Below are 14928 nucleotides of genomic sequence, written 5' to 3'. Positions count from 1 at the left end.
TTATATACAATTATATCTATACCCAAAGCAATCAAACCAAATAACTTTGTGTGTGGGGAACACGTACCTGCACGGGCCTGTGCACGTTGATGTGCGGAAGTAGCGGCTGCTTGATTCTGCCCAGGAGTTTGGTGTAGAATCCCAGCACCTGCTGCTTCATTCCTGGAGGACACTGAGTAAAAGAGGAAAGGAAAGCAAATAAGAAAAGAACAGACAATACAAACACGCTTACTCAAATGCTTACAATATAGGAGAGACAATGAATTCAAACGTATTCCACCCTCACCAGTCAGTGCAATTAGCCAGGATAAAATTCTCAGTCAATTATCAATGCCTGGTATCCTGGAAATAAAATGACATCTGGGACTAGAATACAGCATATGGGGCCAGGGGCTGATGTAATTATAGACCGCATGGTGGCTGTTGAGATCCGAGCGCGGTTCGGGTGACGTCAGCCTGTTTTTACTCTAAGTGCTAAGATAACACGAAACAATTATACTTACCTCCTTGGCAAAGTAAAGCCAGAATGTTGTTACTTAAACTAATGGCAGGTAATCAATAACTGTCCATCATATAAATGCAGGAGTGAATAAAGCCTAACACATGTATGTCAATAAAAGGACTCCTATGGTATACACTTCTGTGATCTAGGCCAACAACACTGTTTTAAGTTAGTTGCAAAGTTATTTAAATTATTATTGTAGGCAATTAATATTTAAAAAAGGAGTTTTTATAACATGACAGTTGTTTTAAATATTTTCTTAAAAGTAGGTAAACATGATTATTCACACTGTGAATTAAGAGAGTATGAATTAATGTTATATGGCCTATAATTAACCTGCTTATACTGCCTCAGGACTAAAATACAGTCACAAAATGTGCAGCATTTCTAAAGCATGATCACAGACATGCTATCCAGAAACAGTATAAATTATGTTAAGCACAATATTTTTAAGATAGCAATACCTTGCATTATTCAGATAAACCACTAGTAGTTACAATTACCTATATCAAAATATTGTTAGTAGTACAGCCACTAAAATGTACTGAAAAATCAATTAATATTTATTCAACTTAAGACATTCACTGAACAGAATCACAGATTTTTAGAGTTAAGGCTGCTTGATATCACTTCCTTGTTTTGAAAGAAGAGGAAGATTAACCAGCAAGACTTGCTGAAGGTTGCAGTATATTAGTGACAAAGCCAGGCCTCCTAACCTGAACCCCAAGTTCTTCCCCTACCCTCACTACCTTAATAAGTAATTTGAAAGTTTTGAAGCACAGAATATTATTTATAGAATACCAGCTTCACAAAGATTTCCCAAGACTCATTAGGCCTAAAAACTTGAATGGTCTCCACTTACTAGGAGAGTTAATGTCAGAATAATCAGTGACATTCTCTTTCAGGATTATGAAACAGAATTCCTATTTCTGTTTTTGTATAATTCCTAATTTTTGTAACCCAACTTTCACTGGGTTCCTTCTCACTTCCTTTGATTCTGAGCACATGTACTTGAGTTTATTTTCATGAATGTTTACACTGGGATCCTGGGCTGCCTAGGTACCAGCTGTTGTCTAGAGCATTTGGGAGTTTTGCTATCTCTATGGAAAGTCATGTTCTTATAGGATGCATGATTTTCATTTTTTATACAACACTGACTTAAGTCCTGCCATGACTAATACATACCTCTACAATTAAATGTAGTACTTGGCAGCTTCTTTATCTCTAAGACATGACTACATGTATTACGTGCCTAAGGACATGATGTGGATTAGAAACTTACATCAGCTTTCCCTAAGGTATATAATGTTTCCAGGATCTTGTGATGAAGCAAGTATTCCATACATGGCCCCGTCTCTCCAGATTCCCGTTCCTTTTCTTCTTGTACCAATATATCTAACATCTGTTCCAGATGAGATGGAATATTTGTATCTGTCACTGGGGCTTTGTCATCTAAATGATAAAAAAAGTTTGTCAAACAACCCAACATTTTTAAACTGCGTATTTAAACTAAATACTTTATTGAATATTAAACTGCATATTTTAAACTAGAAAAATCTGAACTATACACTTAAATGAGGTTTATACTTATAGTATAATTATCTTTGCCAGAATTTAGATGATGCTTTAACCATTTTTTTAAAATTGATTTTTAGAAAGAGAGAGAGAAACATTGATGTGAAAGAGAAACATGGATCGGTTGCCTCCTGCATGCTGAGGATGGAACCAAATTCTGGGCACATGCCCTGACTGGGAATCAAACCCACAACCTGTTGGTGGACGAGATAACACTAGAACCAACTAAGCCACACAGGCTGGGCGCTTTTGCCCTCTTATTAGAAAACTGAATCAGCCTGGCCAATGTGGCTCAATGGTTGAGCGTTGACTCATAAACCTGGTCAGGGCACATGCCCGGGTTACGGGCTCCATCCCCAGTTGGGGATAAGCAGGAGGCAGCCTATCGATGATTCTTTCTCATCACTGATGTTTCTTTCTCTTTGACTTTGTGAATAGCTGTCTGTTAATAAGAAGAATGTCAGAAATTGTTAAAAGGGCTTCTTTGGTCTCCTCGTGTTTTCATAGATGGAGATGACTTCCCAGTGCTAAGAAGTAACTCAGTGGCAATCAAAACAGAACCTGTCCTCTCTCTGTTTTCTAGGTTAGTAAGCTTAATTTCAAGGCCAACCTGTTTCTATATAAAGATACTTAAAATTCAGACCATCTAACTGGCTAATTGAAAAAAAAAATTTTAATTACAAGTACATACAAAATTTTTATGTTTACATGCATTTTTCCTGATCATGTTCCCATTTTTCCCCAAATGGCTCTTATTTCTACATTATTATGAATAAAAACTAACATGGAATTTAGAGTGGGGCAAAAGTAGGTGTACAGTTGTTTGTATGGAAAATAAAATAATAAATAATACAAGAATAAACTTGTTTCATGGACTCACAACTGTACACCTACTTTTGCCTCACCCTGTGTAGAGTCTGATTTTTATTCATTGCACAAATATAAAGGAGTTTTTTTCCTTTAAGACACATCCCCCAGAACCCTATCAACTTGCCAAATCAACTATCATTTTTTCATGTTTCCTTTCAGTGAAATGACATGTGCCCAATCTGCATATCCACTAGCGTTTACCTATCATTCCTCAAGGGAGCCCACATGCCATGTAGCAATGCTACTGTACTTCCCTATTCCCGACTTCAGAAGTTGCCAAACTTTACCCGCAGGGCAAATCCAGCCTTGCCATCTATTTTGATAAATAAAGTTGTATTAGAACAAGGGACTGTCTATTCTTTTACACGTTATCAATGGCCAGTTTGCATTACCACAGAACTGAGCAGTTACAGAGACCACATGGCCTACCCCTGGCCCTTTCCAGGGAAAGTTTGCCCAGCCTTGACTAACTGTTCATGTTCCCCCACATTCACTCTGCATCCTACACACTCACTGAGAAAAACGGAAACCAGAAGGTAACTTCTGAAGCCTCCCTACACCACGTCTGCCCGCTTCCTGCACTTATTCCCAGATGTTCTGCTTTCTACCTTATTTTTTATGGAGAAACTGTCCACAACCTATTGAGCGCTAAGCCTCTGCTTGTGCACTAGGTCCCATCCTCCCCTTCCCCCCTGCCCCCTGCCTACTCAGGGACATTGCTCAGAAATGATCTCATCTGACTACTATACTCACCTTTCCCTCCCTACTAGGTCATTCCCATTAAATTATAAATTGCATACTTTCTACCTTAAAGTATCCTTGCCTCTTTTGACACTACACCTCCCTCCAGCTGCTGCTCCATTTCTCAGCTCCCTTTACGCCAACACTCCCCAGTAGAGCAACCGACCTAACTCCGGGGTTCCAGTCTCTCTTGGTTTCACTATTGTTCTCATCTTCCTAATCCCTAGACATCGAGTCCAAGGGCTCAGTTCCTGAACACCTTCTCTCTCCCATCTATCCTTACTCCCTAGATAAGCTCATCTAGTCTCAGGACTCTCAATTTCATATCCCTCATTTCGTTAGATCGCTACCCTGAATGCCTATTTCCAATTGTCTACTTGACACATCCAACTAGATCAGCGGTTCTCAACCTGTGGGTCGCAACCCCTTTGGGGGTCGAACGACCCTTTCACAGGGGTCGCCTAAGACCATTGGAAAACACATATATAATTACATATTGTTTTTGTGATTAATCACTATGCTTTAATTATGTTCAATTTGTAACAATGAAATTGGGGGTCACCACAACATGAGGAACTGTATTAAAGGGTCGCGGCATTAGGAAGGTTGAGAACCACTGAACTAGATAGATCATGAGCATCTCAAACTCAATATGTTGAAAATTCTCTTTCAAACCTGCTCCTCCTGCAGTCTCCTCATTCTCTATTTTTCCAGTTTCACTACTTACACCAAAACTTTGGAGATAGCCTTGCCTTTTATTCTCTCATGTCCAATATCCAATTCTTCAAAACATACCCAGAATACGATCACTTCTGATCACCTTCCCCCCGGCTCTAAGCCACCATCTCTCAAACCACTGCAATAGTCCCCTAACTGTTCTCCCGGCGGCGTCACCTCCACATCCCTTCAATCTAAATTTTCATAGAAGCCAAAGTGACCCGGTCACCTCTGCCCAAAACCCTCTAATGGCTGCCCACCTGAGAGTACAAGCCAAAGCCCTTGGGATGGCTTATAAGGTCTTATGTGAATCCCCACCCCCCAGCTTTGATTTTATCTCCTACCAATTTCTCCTCGTTCACTCTAGCCACACTGGCTTACCCATAGTTCTAGGAATTATCTACGCAAGCGCAGGCTGCCTGTTCCAGCCTCAGGGTCTATGCACATCCCCTTTTCCTGCAATTTCTCTCCCACTCCCTGTCCCCTCCCCCTCACCCCCACCCCGGACTTGCTTCCTCTCTCCCTCAGACTTCAGTTCAGACCTGGCCTGGGGCAATGAGGCTTTCTCTGACCTACAAAGGCCATCTTCCCACCCCCAGCACACACTTCTATTTTCTCAGCCTGCTTCATGGTCTCTTTAACACTTTCCATCTGACACACTGTATGTATCTGTCTATTTGTTTGCTTCCCTCCAATCAATGTATTAATTTTGTTATGGATTTTGTCTTTTTGATGGTTCTATCCCCCAGTGCCTGGAAAAACGCCTACACAGCGTAGGTGCTCACTAGGTGTGTTTTTTTAAATAAATCTAAAAGAGGAATTAAAAGTAAATTGCTTATAAATTTAAATATAACTGAAGACGAATCTGAAATACATTTTCGTATTCCACATTTTTCTGTGTAATTAGCCTTAGCATTGTTTCTTACCCGAAGTCTCTATGTAGTAATGGGTAATTGCCTTCCAGTGGTAAACAAAATCTTCTTGTAAAGGAAGAGAGGGTGCTAGCTGCACAAAAACACACACACAAAAAGACCACAGTTAAGAAAGTGGCATTCCAGTTTCCCACAAAGTACAATTCTGTATTTGTCTACTAATCATGCAAAAGCAACATACAAATAAGGGGTGAGCTTTTACTTGCTCCCATTTTCCAGACATCAAAGAGAAGCAAAATGAGTCAAATCCAAGAAGGTGAAAATGATTTCTTAAGAAAGAGGACACACACATTTATCAACATTATTATTAAACTACAGGATTATTTAGTTCCCTTCCCCTGAAAGCAGTAACTGCAGACAGCTTCAAAAGAAACAGTGTTCAGTGAAAACACACAATATTCTATTACTCAAGTATCAGTAAAATGCCCTTATCAGTCACCGGGGATAAGGGCATTGTACCTAGGACTTTGACATGCAAAACAGCAAAATGCTGCTATATCATTAGTGACACATCATCACTACTACGACATATACCAAAGTCAACCCTGGAATCAGATTAAAACTGTTCCCCGCTCTCAGTGGCAGACAGATGTACATCTTTTCTTTTTTAAGCCTAGAATAGGCAGGGCGTATTTTCAGCAAAATAACTATGTGAACAAGGCACAAAGTCAAAAATGTTTTACATTTTAGCTTTGAAATTTACTTCAGAGGTTTTAAGACCAAAATTATAGCCCTTCCCCAAACCTACAAGTATTTCAAATGTGTGTTAAATGGACAGAAAAGACTTGGTGGCTCTGGCCAGTTTTACTCATTGGTTAGAGCATTGGCCTGCGGACCAAAGGGTCATGGGTTTGATTTCCGGTGAAGGGCATGTATCTCAGTTGCAGGTTTGATCTCTGTCCCTGGTCAGGGCGCATGCGGGAGGGAACGTTTATGTGTGTCTCTCACATGGATGTTTCTCTCTCTCCTCCCCTTCTCCCTCCCTTCCACTCTCTCACTAAAGAGCAATGGAAAAATATCCTCAGGTGAGGAGTAACCAAAAAGAAAAAGAAAAGACTTGGTGCATCTTCACCAGCATTTTCCTTTGAAGGGGGGGAGGGGTGGGGAAAAAGAGAGAGAGAGAGAGAGAGAGAGAGAGAGATCCCTCTTTAGTATCATCAATAAATTTTTACCAGAAAGTACAGAGTTGGCCCAGCTCACTTAAGAGCAAATAGGTTTCTATTCTGGTAACCTGAACTCTGTCAGGGTAATCGTCCAATTTCATGTACTTCATCTAGACAGCCGACCTAAGAGGTCATGTTACTCCTGCCCTTCTACTAGTTCCCTTTTGATTTCTTGGTGTCCCCAGCAGAGAACTCGAAGTTCGAAACCCTGCGAAAACAACTTCCAAACTATTGGGCAATTATAAACTCTGGTTTCAGTCCAGAAGGTGACACGGTTTCAATCCAGAAGGTGAAATGTATTTAGGGAGAAACCGGGCCTGAGGAGTGCTCAGCAGTCATCACCACCTTAATGCTGCTGGCTCTTCCATCCCTGCCCATTCTCACCCTTCTGAATAATACTGAGTTACGAGAACATAAGTATTCATCTCATTTGCAAATAGGATTTTATGAAAAAATTTTAAACACTCTAAAATCTTTAACAAAGGAGTTAAAACCTTCGGGAGTACTACACTTCAAGAACATGGAGAGAGAAATGACTTGTGGGAGGTTGAGGGGGAAAAATAAAAAAGTAAGAATGAAGGTGTTAATTTGGAAAAACAATCTTCCTGAAATTTTCAGATTAAAAAAAAAATCTGTTTTCATCAGCTGCTTGTTTTGGGAATCTTTTTCAAAACATAAAATTTCTCTTTTTCTTTTAGACCTGTTCTTTTTTTTTTTTTTTTTTAAATATACCAGCTTTACATATAGTTAAATGTATTAACAATTGGGAAAAACCCAAATGAAATTTGGCATTTCAAGAAATGTACTTAGTTTCTTAAGTATAAGTGTGTGATTTATTAAATTTTCCTGAGGGAACCTCCTGAGTATATATGATCACAGCATCCTTGTTCCAAATTATGATACCCCTGGGACTTAACTCTATTTCCAGGGGAAGCCACTAAATCCAAGGCCTTCCAGGGTTTTGTCAGGACCTTTGTAATTACAGACAAATTCACGGGATGATGTCCTTGCTTACTTATAAAATACCCCTCTTCCAGGAGTTTGATTTAAAGAAAAAAATACTATTTAAGCAGCTGGCGAAGCAGTTCTAAATTGCTAATAACTTAGTTTAGTAACAATCTAGTTCAAACATGAATAAATTTCCTTATTTATGTAAAACTTCCTAGTAAACTTGCCTCTTCCATTACTAATTCTCACATGCGAATGAATTACCTGCTTTATCATTGCATAAAAACATTTATGCTCTGGGTAAAAAAACAAAAAGGGAAGAGATGTGTGAATCAGCATGAGGGAATTCTAATTTGAGTTAACTTGAACAAAACAGCAATTAAATTTTTGAAAATTCATGCAATCCATATCTCAAACAGAAATTGACGTAAGTACCTAACTTACCCACAGCTTTCTCTGGGAAATCTTGCCAGACTCCCTGCCTAGGATATAGCCTTTTCCACCCACGCTGTGGAACCCCCTACCAGTCTGCCCCGTCTCTCCTAGTCCTCATCCCACGTCTTTAATTGTTGAATTATCCATCTTCTCCACTAGATTGTGAACTCTACAAAGGCTGGGAATGGTCATCTTTTCATCACTGAATCCCCAGTTTCCAACTCAGTGATGGCATTTAGTAACCATTCGCTGACATCTATTGAGTGAATAAATGAACGGCACAGCGGTTGCCACATTTAGTAAGTAGTTATGTGCCAGGCAGTGTGCTACAAAGTTTGCACTCACTGTGTGTGGTCTTAAATGTTCACAATAAAAGCCTACTTTTCCCAAACAAACTATTAAGACCCAAAGCCAGGTAACTGACTTGCCCAAGGAAACACTGCTTGTAACGAGAAACCCGGACTGTCTGTCTTCAAAATGCCTACCACACAGAGGATCTCCACTGATAATCCACACGAGAACTAGTGTCCTCAAAGCCCCATCTGCATGCTGCCGCACGTGTATCATAAACACTCCATGCCCAGATCTTTTAAAATACTTCTTCACCCCAACTTTTCTAATGCCCTTACTCTCATCTCTGCCTCCAAAGTCCAGCTCAAGTCTCGTGTCCTCCAGAAAGCCTTTCCCAACTACTCCAATCCTAAGTGCCTGCCCCCTTCCTCCCTTGGAACTCACTGGCTGAACAGCCATCCAAATAATAATAATAATAATAATAATAATAATAATAATAATAATAAATCATCTATATTATAAAAGGCACGTGGCCGTAACGCTGTAACGACCAAACAACCGGTCACCAGGAGGTGCATGGAGCACCTCTTGGGCTCTCCCCTCACCCGTCACTCCCCGGGGCACCAGCAACATCAATGGAGCGTGGGAGGCCTTGTGGGGTGGCAGACATGGCCCTGATGGCAGGCTGGGCCCTGGGCCTAGGGGACCCTACACGCACATGATTTAATCGTGCGCTGGGCCTCTAGTAATAATAATAATAATAATAATAATAATAATAATAGTGGTTAACCTTTACTGAGCACTTACTAAGTGCCAGGTACTGCACTAAGCACTTCAGGTACATGATCTCATTTAAATTTTCACAACAATTCTGAGATAGGGACTGGAACCCTGTTCTGTCCGGCTTTAAGGGCTAAGCCACACTCTTGTGCATTGCTTACACTTTAACTGCATATGTATTTGTTTTGTCTCCCAAATGAGACTGTAAGCATCGTGGGCAAGGACAAGGGCACGTCTGTGTCTCTTGCACTGGGCCATGCTGTCACGGTGGGCTCATTAAACACTTGCTGAATGACCCCAAACGTAAGTTAAAAATCTCTTCTTGTTAAAGAATACACTTCAAGAGAATACGACATAGGTCTGACTGGAGCCTTTCATTCCCAGGGCAGAGTCATTTTTTAAAGAAATAGCTGGTCCCCCAAAATTAAGATTAGCTCTCAACTGTAATTTCAAATTATGAAAGATGACTTCAATTGAATTAACTAGTTAAAACGAATAAAACTTCCTTCCCTCACTGCCCTTTCTCCTCTTGGAATAAGTCTGCCCTCAAAGGATGGAACTGGCTGGAGTTAAAAGATACCAGTCCCTGGCAGATGACCTAGCACAGACCAGGCCCTCAACAAATACTGACTTGTACTTAATTGGAAGGTATTTTATTTATTACCCTTTGGAGAATTTGTACTGAAATGATCCAGGCCAACTTCAGAACAAGAGAGGCCTGATTTCAGATTTGTGACACGGGGCAACTAACAAAACAGATTCGTTTCATAACTCTTACTGGCCAACCCTCTCTATCCTGAAGGGGGCCTGTCACTTCTGAAAGGAGAGGCAAGAATGACAAGTTTTGTTTTTGATCAAGGGGTGAATTTCTCTCCTAAACTCAAATCGCAGTCTATCAGCTTAATATCACATTTTCAAATCCTAACCTTTGAAAATATCTTAGTGTTGTTGTTTTTCTTGTAAGTAGTTAACAGGAAGTGAAGCGAAACCATTAAATCTACCTTTAAATCTCACTTAAATGAATAAGTATCTGGTCACCCCTAAAAAGAAAAAAAACCACTTGAAGCCTGATCCAATGGGATAAAGAAACCTAAATGTAATAATACCAAATGGGAAAACATCAAGTCATGCGATGACAGGCTGAAAAAGGTCATGTCCGAGTCTGCCTGCAGGATTAGCACCTGTCTGTACAATCATGATAATTATTATATGAATTGTAATACTGTATCAGAAAGCACTAATTGAGCATACCAATTAAAAGGAATACAGAGAAAAGCTAATGAAAAGAAGTGAGGAACGGTAAGATGAGCTTACAGAAAACAGTGTTGAGCAAATAACTAGAACTTCATAAATGGAAACCCATCTTGGGCTAGGAAAAAGTATTCCTCAAGTGCCACACAGATGGCTTATTTATCATGAGGTATGAATTCATTCCCAAGAGATATGTTAGAAGAAAAAAAAGAGTGTGTCAACATTTTTTCATGAGCTTTCACCTCCTATCTAGGTAAACTGGGGAGCATGACAGCTGAAAACACCAACTCGAAGCCAGTAAAAACAGTGCTCCTAAATTCGACATGGTGGTCGTTCTTCGGTCGGTATAATCCACTCTAACTTCCTCACTAACCTCAGCCAAGTAGAGACCCTGGATAGGTCAGAACCAGCGTCAGACGATCTACATGGATAATTTGGTAGATGCGAACATATACAATTACGAAAAGATAATGAGGCCCGAAAACACAGGCCTCGGGGACAAAATGAGTCTTTACTGGGAGAGCATGAAAGCCATCTTTTTCTAAGTACCTATTTCTATAAACATGAGCCTGGTAGGTAAAGGATATAAATAATGTACTACATTTTTATTCCCAGTGAACTCAATATTACACTAGTCAATGTTGAAAAGTAAGTGATGGTTAAGGAATAATGTCAAATGTAAATGCCACTGCTTTTTACAAATTTTAGTCTAATTCTTTTACCATAAAGACGCTGCAGACTGTGGACAAACGTCTCAGAGTCTAAAACTGTCCCCTCCCTCATGTGTCACACTGCTCTTCATTCATGCACACGTCCGCTCTTGATTTGCTACACACGTTTTCCCAAGAACCCGTCCTAAAGCTGAAAGGATCCAAAAACATTTCCCACCTGCCACTTAAAATAACTGTACCAAAGTCTGTTTTCATGACCGAGTTTTTAAAATCCATGGCAACAGAAACTGTCCTACTGGAATTGTTTTTGTTTTTGTTTTTTAAATAAAGTTGGGTGTCTTTTAATGTGCGTTATCACCCAATCTGAACACAGAAGAGAGAATGACATTTTAAAAATCGGCAAAGTAACAGCTCCTTCACAGGATGCACATCTCCCAGAGTCGAGGAAAGCCACTCCAGCGAAGCCATAGGCCCTGGGTAACCCGACCGCCGCCAGACCCGCTCCGGTCCTCCTCCGGGGCTGGCCTGCCAGGACCTGGGAACAGTGCGTGTCGACGCGGGGGTCTCGGGTCCTCGGAGGCGAGCACAATGGCAGGACGAACGCAGGGCGTCCAGGAAGAGGAGGCAGGAGAGGAAACAGATGGCGGGGCCTGGGCGGCGAACCCCCACTCCGAGCCCCTCCAAGCTCCTCGGTGTCACATCCATCACCCGGGTCCCGCCGGCCAGGCCTGCGCGCAGAGCTGGCGGGGCCCCGGCACCGGGTCGGGTGGGTGCGTCCTCGCCGGGGTCGCCCCCAGGTAGGCGCGCACCTTCCTGCTCCCCCGCCCCCCAAACACAAAACAAAACAAACCCACCCCGAGCCGCGCGGGGCCGTTCCTTTTGTCTGGCTCCAGGCCGGCCACTTTCTGCCGCGGAAGCTAACGGTCACGGCCCCGGGGGCGCTCCCGGGGGCCCCGCCAGGTGCTCCCCGGCTCCCCGTCCCCATCAGGGAATCGGAGACACCCCCTCCCCGGCGGCAGGGCCGGTCCTCCCGGGCACCCCAGCCCACGCCGCTGGGGAGGGCACGCGCCCCCGCCGGGCCCGGCAGGACGGGAATCCCCGGAAGGGACCGGCTCCGAGCCAGGCCCGAGGCCCCGGCGACCCGAGAGCCGGCAGCGCCCGCCCCGGCCTCGCCCTCGCCCTCCGGGAGCCGGGCCGCGGGGCGCCGGCCGCGGGTAGGGAGCTAGGCCGCCCGCCGGCCTGTGCGCGCCGCCGCGGCCTTACCGCCTCCACGGCGTGCTGCAGGATGGAGGTGAACTTGGAGAACATCCTGTCCCGGGACTGCAGCAGCCGCTCCCGGGACGACCTGGAGAGCTCCTCGATCCGCCGCCGCCGCCCCTGCTGCGGCTGCCGGGGCCGCTCCAGAGTGAAGGCCGGTGCGGGCGCGGAGGCCGAGCGGAGCCGGGAGGCGGCGGGCGCCCAGGTGCGCGGGCGGCGGGCGGGCGGCGCTGGGACGTGGCGCGGGGAGGGCGGTCCGCGCGATCGGGCCCGCGACGCTCCGTTGGCGGCGGCGGCTCCGGCGGGGACACGGTGGCAGCCGGCTCGGTTCCTTCCGCCCGCCGTGCCCGGCGCGGCCTGCAGGGGGCGCCGTCGCTGCCCGGGGAGCCGGGCCAGGCCTGCCCCGTAGGGCGCCGGGGCGCGGAGCGGCCGTGGCTCGGGCGGGAGCCGGGCCCCGCGCAGCCACCTCCCGCCCCAGGCTTCGGGGCGCCTCGGACCCCCTGGTTTTTCAGTGCCGAACACCCAGCCGGCCTCTCAGATGTGTTGCGGGTGGAAATGATACGTAGGGAAGCGTGGCCGTATACGTGTGTGCTGGTCTGGGTTCGTCTTTTAAGGGTGGATTTGGAAGAACGGGATGAAAAAGCACAGTATTCCTAAGGCGAAGTGCACCCTGGATTTAAATGCTAGAAATGAGAACAGACCAGCCGACACTGGTGAAACGGCTTTGCAAACTGTAAAATAGATTCCGATGACTAATTATTCAACATTGAAATGGGAAGCCCCGCCCAGCCTGCGTGCTCAGTGGTTGAGGGATAGCTCCACCTTATGAACGAGGAGGTCACAGGGTACATGCTGGGGTTGCGGGCTCAAGCCCCAGCGTGGGCAGTGGGCCTCTCTCATCATTGATGTTTCTATGAAATCTGCCTTCCTCTCTGAAATCAATAAAATATATATATTTAAATAAATAAATAACAAAAGAGGAAGCCCCAAACGGACCAATGGTCAGATGGGCCAGTTAATCTGTTTCCTGTGTTATTCTTGGGTGCAGTGGATTCAGCACAGCATTTTCTATTCCGTTTGCCGGTTGGCACTGGAAGGAATCGGAAGGGATTCTAGGAAAGGGCACAGCACAGCTATGTGGAGCCACAGTGTAAGCACTGGGATAGAGGCTTCTGAAAATGCTGTGCCACAGTGCGCATCCGTCAAGCCGCGGGGAAGCACAATTCCGGCTGCTGAAATTTAGGGCGGGTTGATACAGATGATGAAAATGTTCATATCCTGGAGAACTTGGTGTTTGTTTTTGCTAGTGTTGGTATTTTATCAACAGGACCATTAAGTTCTTGATAAGATGAGGGTGGAGTAAGTTTTGCCCAACCAGTGATGAAAATATGTATTGGCCGTTGTACTGAGAAAGGCAGAAAAGGTAGCCAGCGGTGCAGAGTGGGTATAAGAGAGTCTTTGGAGCTAAGGAGCCTAAGTTGAAATCCCAGCGTGGCTCAGAGGTTGAGCATCGACCTATGAACCAGGAGGTCACGGTTGGATTCCCAGTCAGGGCACATGCCTGGGTTGTGGGCACGATCCCCAGTGTGGGGCCTGCAGGAGGCAGCCGATCAATGATTTTCTCTCATTATTGATGTTTCTATCTCTCCCTTTCTGAAATCAATAAAAATATATTTAAAAAATAAATATAAAATTGGAGAGACTAGCACAAGGTTGTGTGGCACTTAATTAATATATGCAAAACAGTGCCCAGTCCATAGTAAGCAATACATAGGCCCTTGGTATTTATCATTATTATTATTGGCAATGATAGTATTTACAAAAAAAATAGGGCCAGAAATCAAGATTTAGGGAGAGGACTTCATTTATTTATACATATTTTTGACACTTATAGCAAGGATTGCTATCAAACTCCACTCACTGGGCCAGGGATCCTTGTGATGTCAGTGGAGTATTTGCCCCTCACTTAGCACATGACCTCAGCTTGTAAGCCCATCGCCACCAGTGGCCTCAACACCAAGCTCTCACAATGTGATTAAGGAGGAGACCTTGAGTAGTCTTGTCTTCTTTTCTCCTCTGTTTATGTTGTTTGAATCCATGCACAGCAGGTAGATCTGGCCTTAATTTATGGTGCACTGGCCCCAGAATGCTGGGGTCCTCTTCTGTTGTTGGCTGAACACTGACATGTGCTCCTACTCAAATTTTGGCTAATTGTGTCTGCTTCAGCCAACAGTCCATAATGGCTATTATTATTATTATTATTCACACAGGTTAAGATGGTTAGTCATATTGTTAACCATACTTATTTTCCTGACCTAATTGTCCTACATGTATGTGGTATTTTGCATTTTCATAATGCCTCACCACCACTAATTGTATGGGGAGGTCTGTGTAAGACGGGCTTACTTAAGAGTTGTTCGCATTTGATGATGCCTGTGCTCATTATAAACACAATAAAGTATATGTTCTAGTCTAGATTAATAGCAATATTTAGGAAGATGATTTATCCACCTCATATCTCGGTTCCAGGACATACAAGTTGGACTAGAATTGTAATTGAGCAGATATTCTTGCCCCCTAGTCTCATCCTTGATGCCTGTGGTGGCCCTGTGATTATCACCTGCCTTTTGCATGGGCAGAGGTGAACCTACCTCAGCGAAGTGGGATTTGAGAAAGCGTAACAGAGGCTTCCCTTGGCCTCCTAAACCCTTATATGTGGTTGCCTGAAACTCTTCAGTTAGAACTTTATTCCTGTGGCTTAAGCCAAATGAGAAATTTAGTTCCTGCTAAAATTA

General features: G+C 43.9%; 1 protein-coding gene and 1 non-coding gene across 3 annotated transcripts in view; both read right to left on the bottom strand.

Annotated features, from left to right (window-relative positions):
* The window catches only part of FHIP2A (FHF complex subunit HOOK interacting protein 2A), a 28925-nt gene extending 16429 nt beyond the window's left edge, over positions 1-12496 (bottom strand). The window contains exons 1-4 of one of the 2 annotated variants that reach the window (XR_009448268.1): positions 12140-12495; positions 5332-5410; positions 1785-1954; positions 68-172 (exon numbers count right to left, since the gene is read on the bottom strand). Coding sequence is in view for 1 of the 2 variants with exons in the window: in XM_059661517.1 (XP_059517500.1) it covers positions 68-172; positions 1785-1954; positions 5332-5410; positions 12140-12184 (399 nt within the window). In the remaining variant the exon portion in view is untranslated. Of the gene's footprint in view, positions 1-67; positions 173-1784; positions 1955-5331; positions 5411-12139 lie in introns of both variants that reach the window. The other variant, XM_059661517.1, reaches the window with a different exon arrangement.
* Positions 12497-14019: 1523 nt separating this feature from the next.
* Positions 14020-14171, bottom strand: LOC132215027 (small nucleolar RNA SNORA62/SNORA6 family). The gene has a single exon (XR_009448398.1). It is a non-coding gene; the product is annotated as a small nucleolar RNA SNORA62/SNORA6 family (small nucleolar RNA).
* Between the last annotated feature and the right edge of the window lie 757 nt (positions 14172-14928).

Source organism: Myotis daubentonii, chromosome 13, assembly GCF_963259705.1.
Source record: "Myotis daubentonii chromosome 13, mMyoDau2.1, whole genome shotgun sequence".
Taxonomy (NCBI): Eukaryota; Metazoa; Chordata; class Mammalia; order Chiroptera; family Vespertilionidae; genus Myotis; species Myotis daubentonii.
This window is presented reverse-complemented; position numbering and strand designations above follow the sequence as displayed.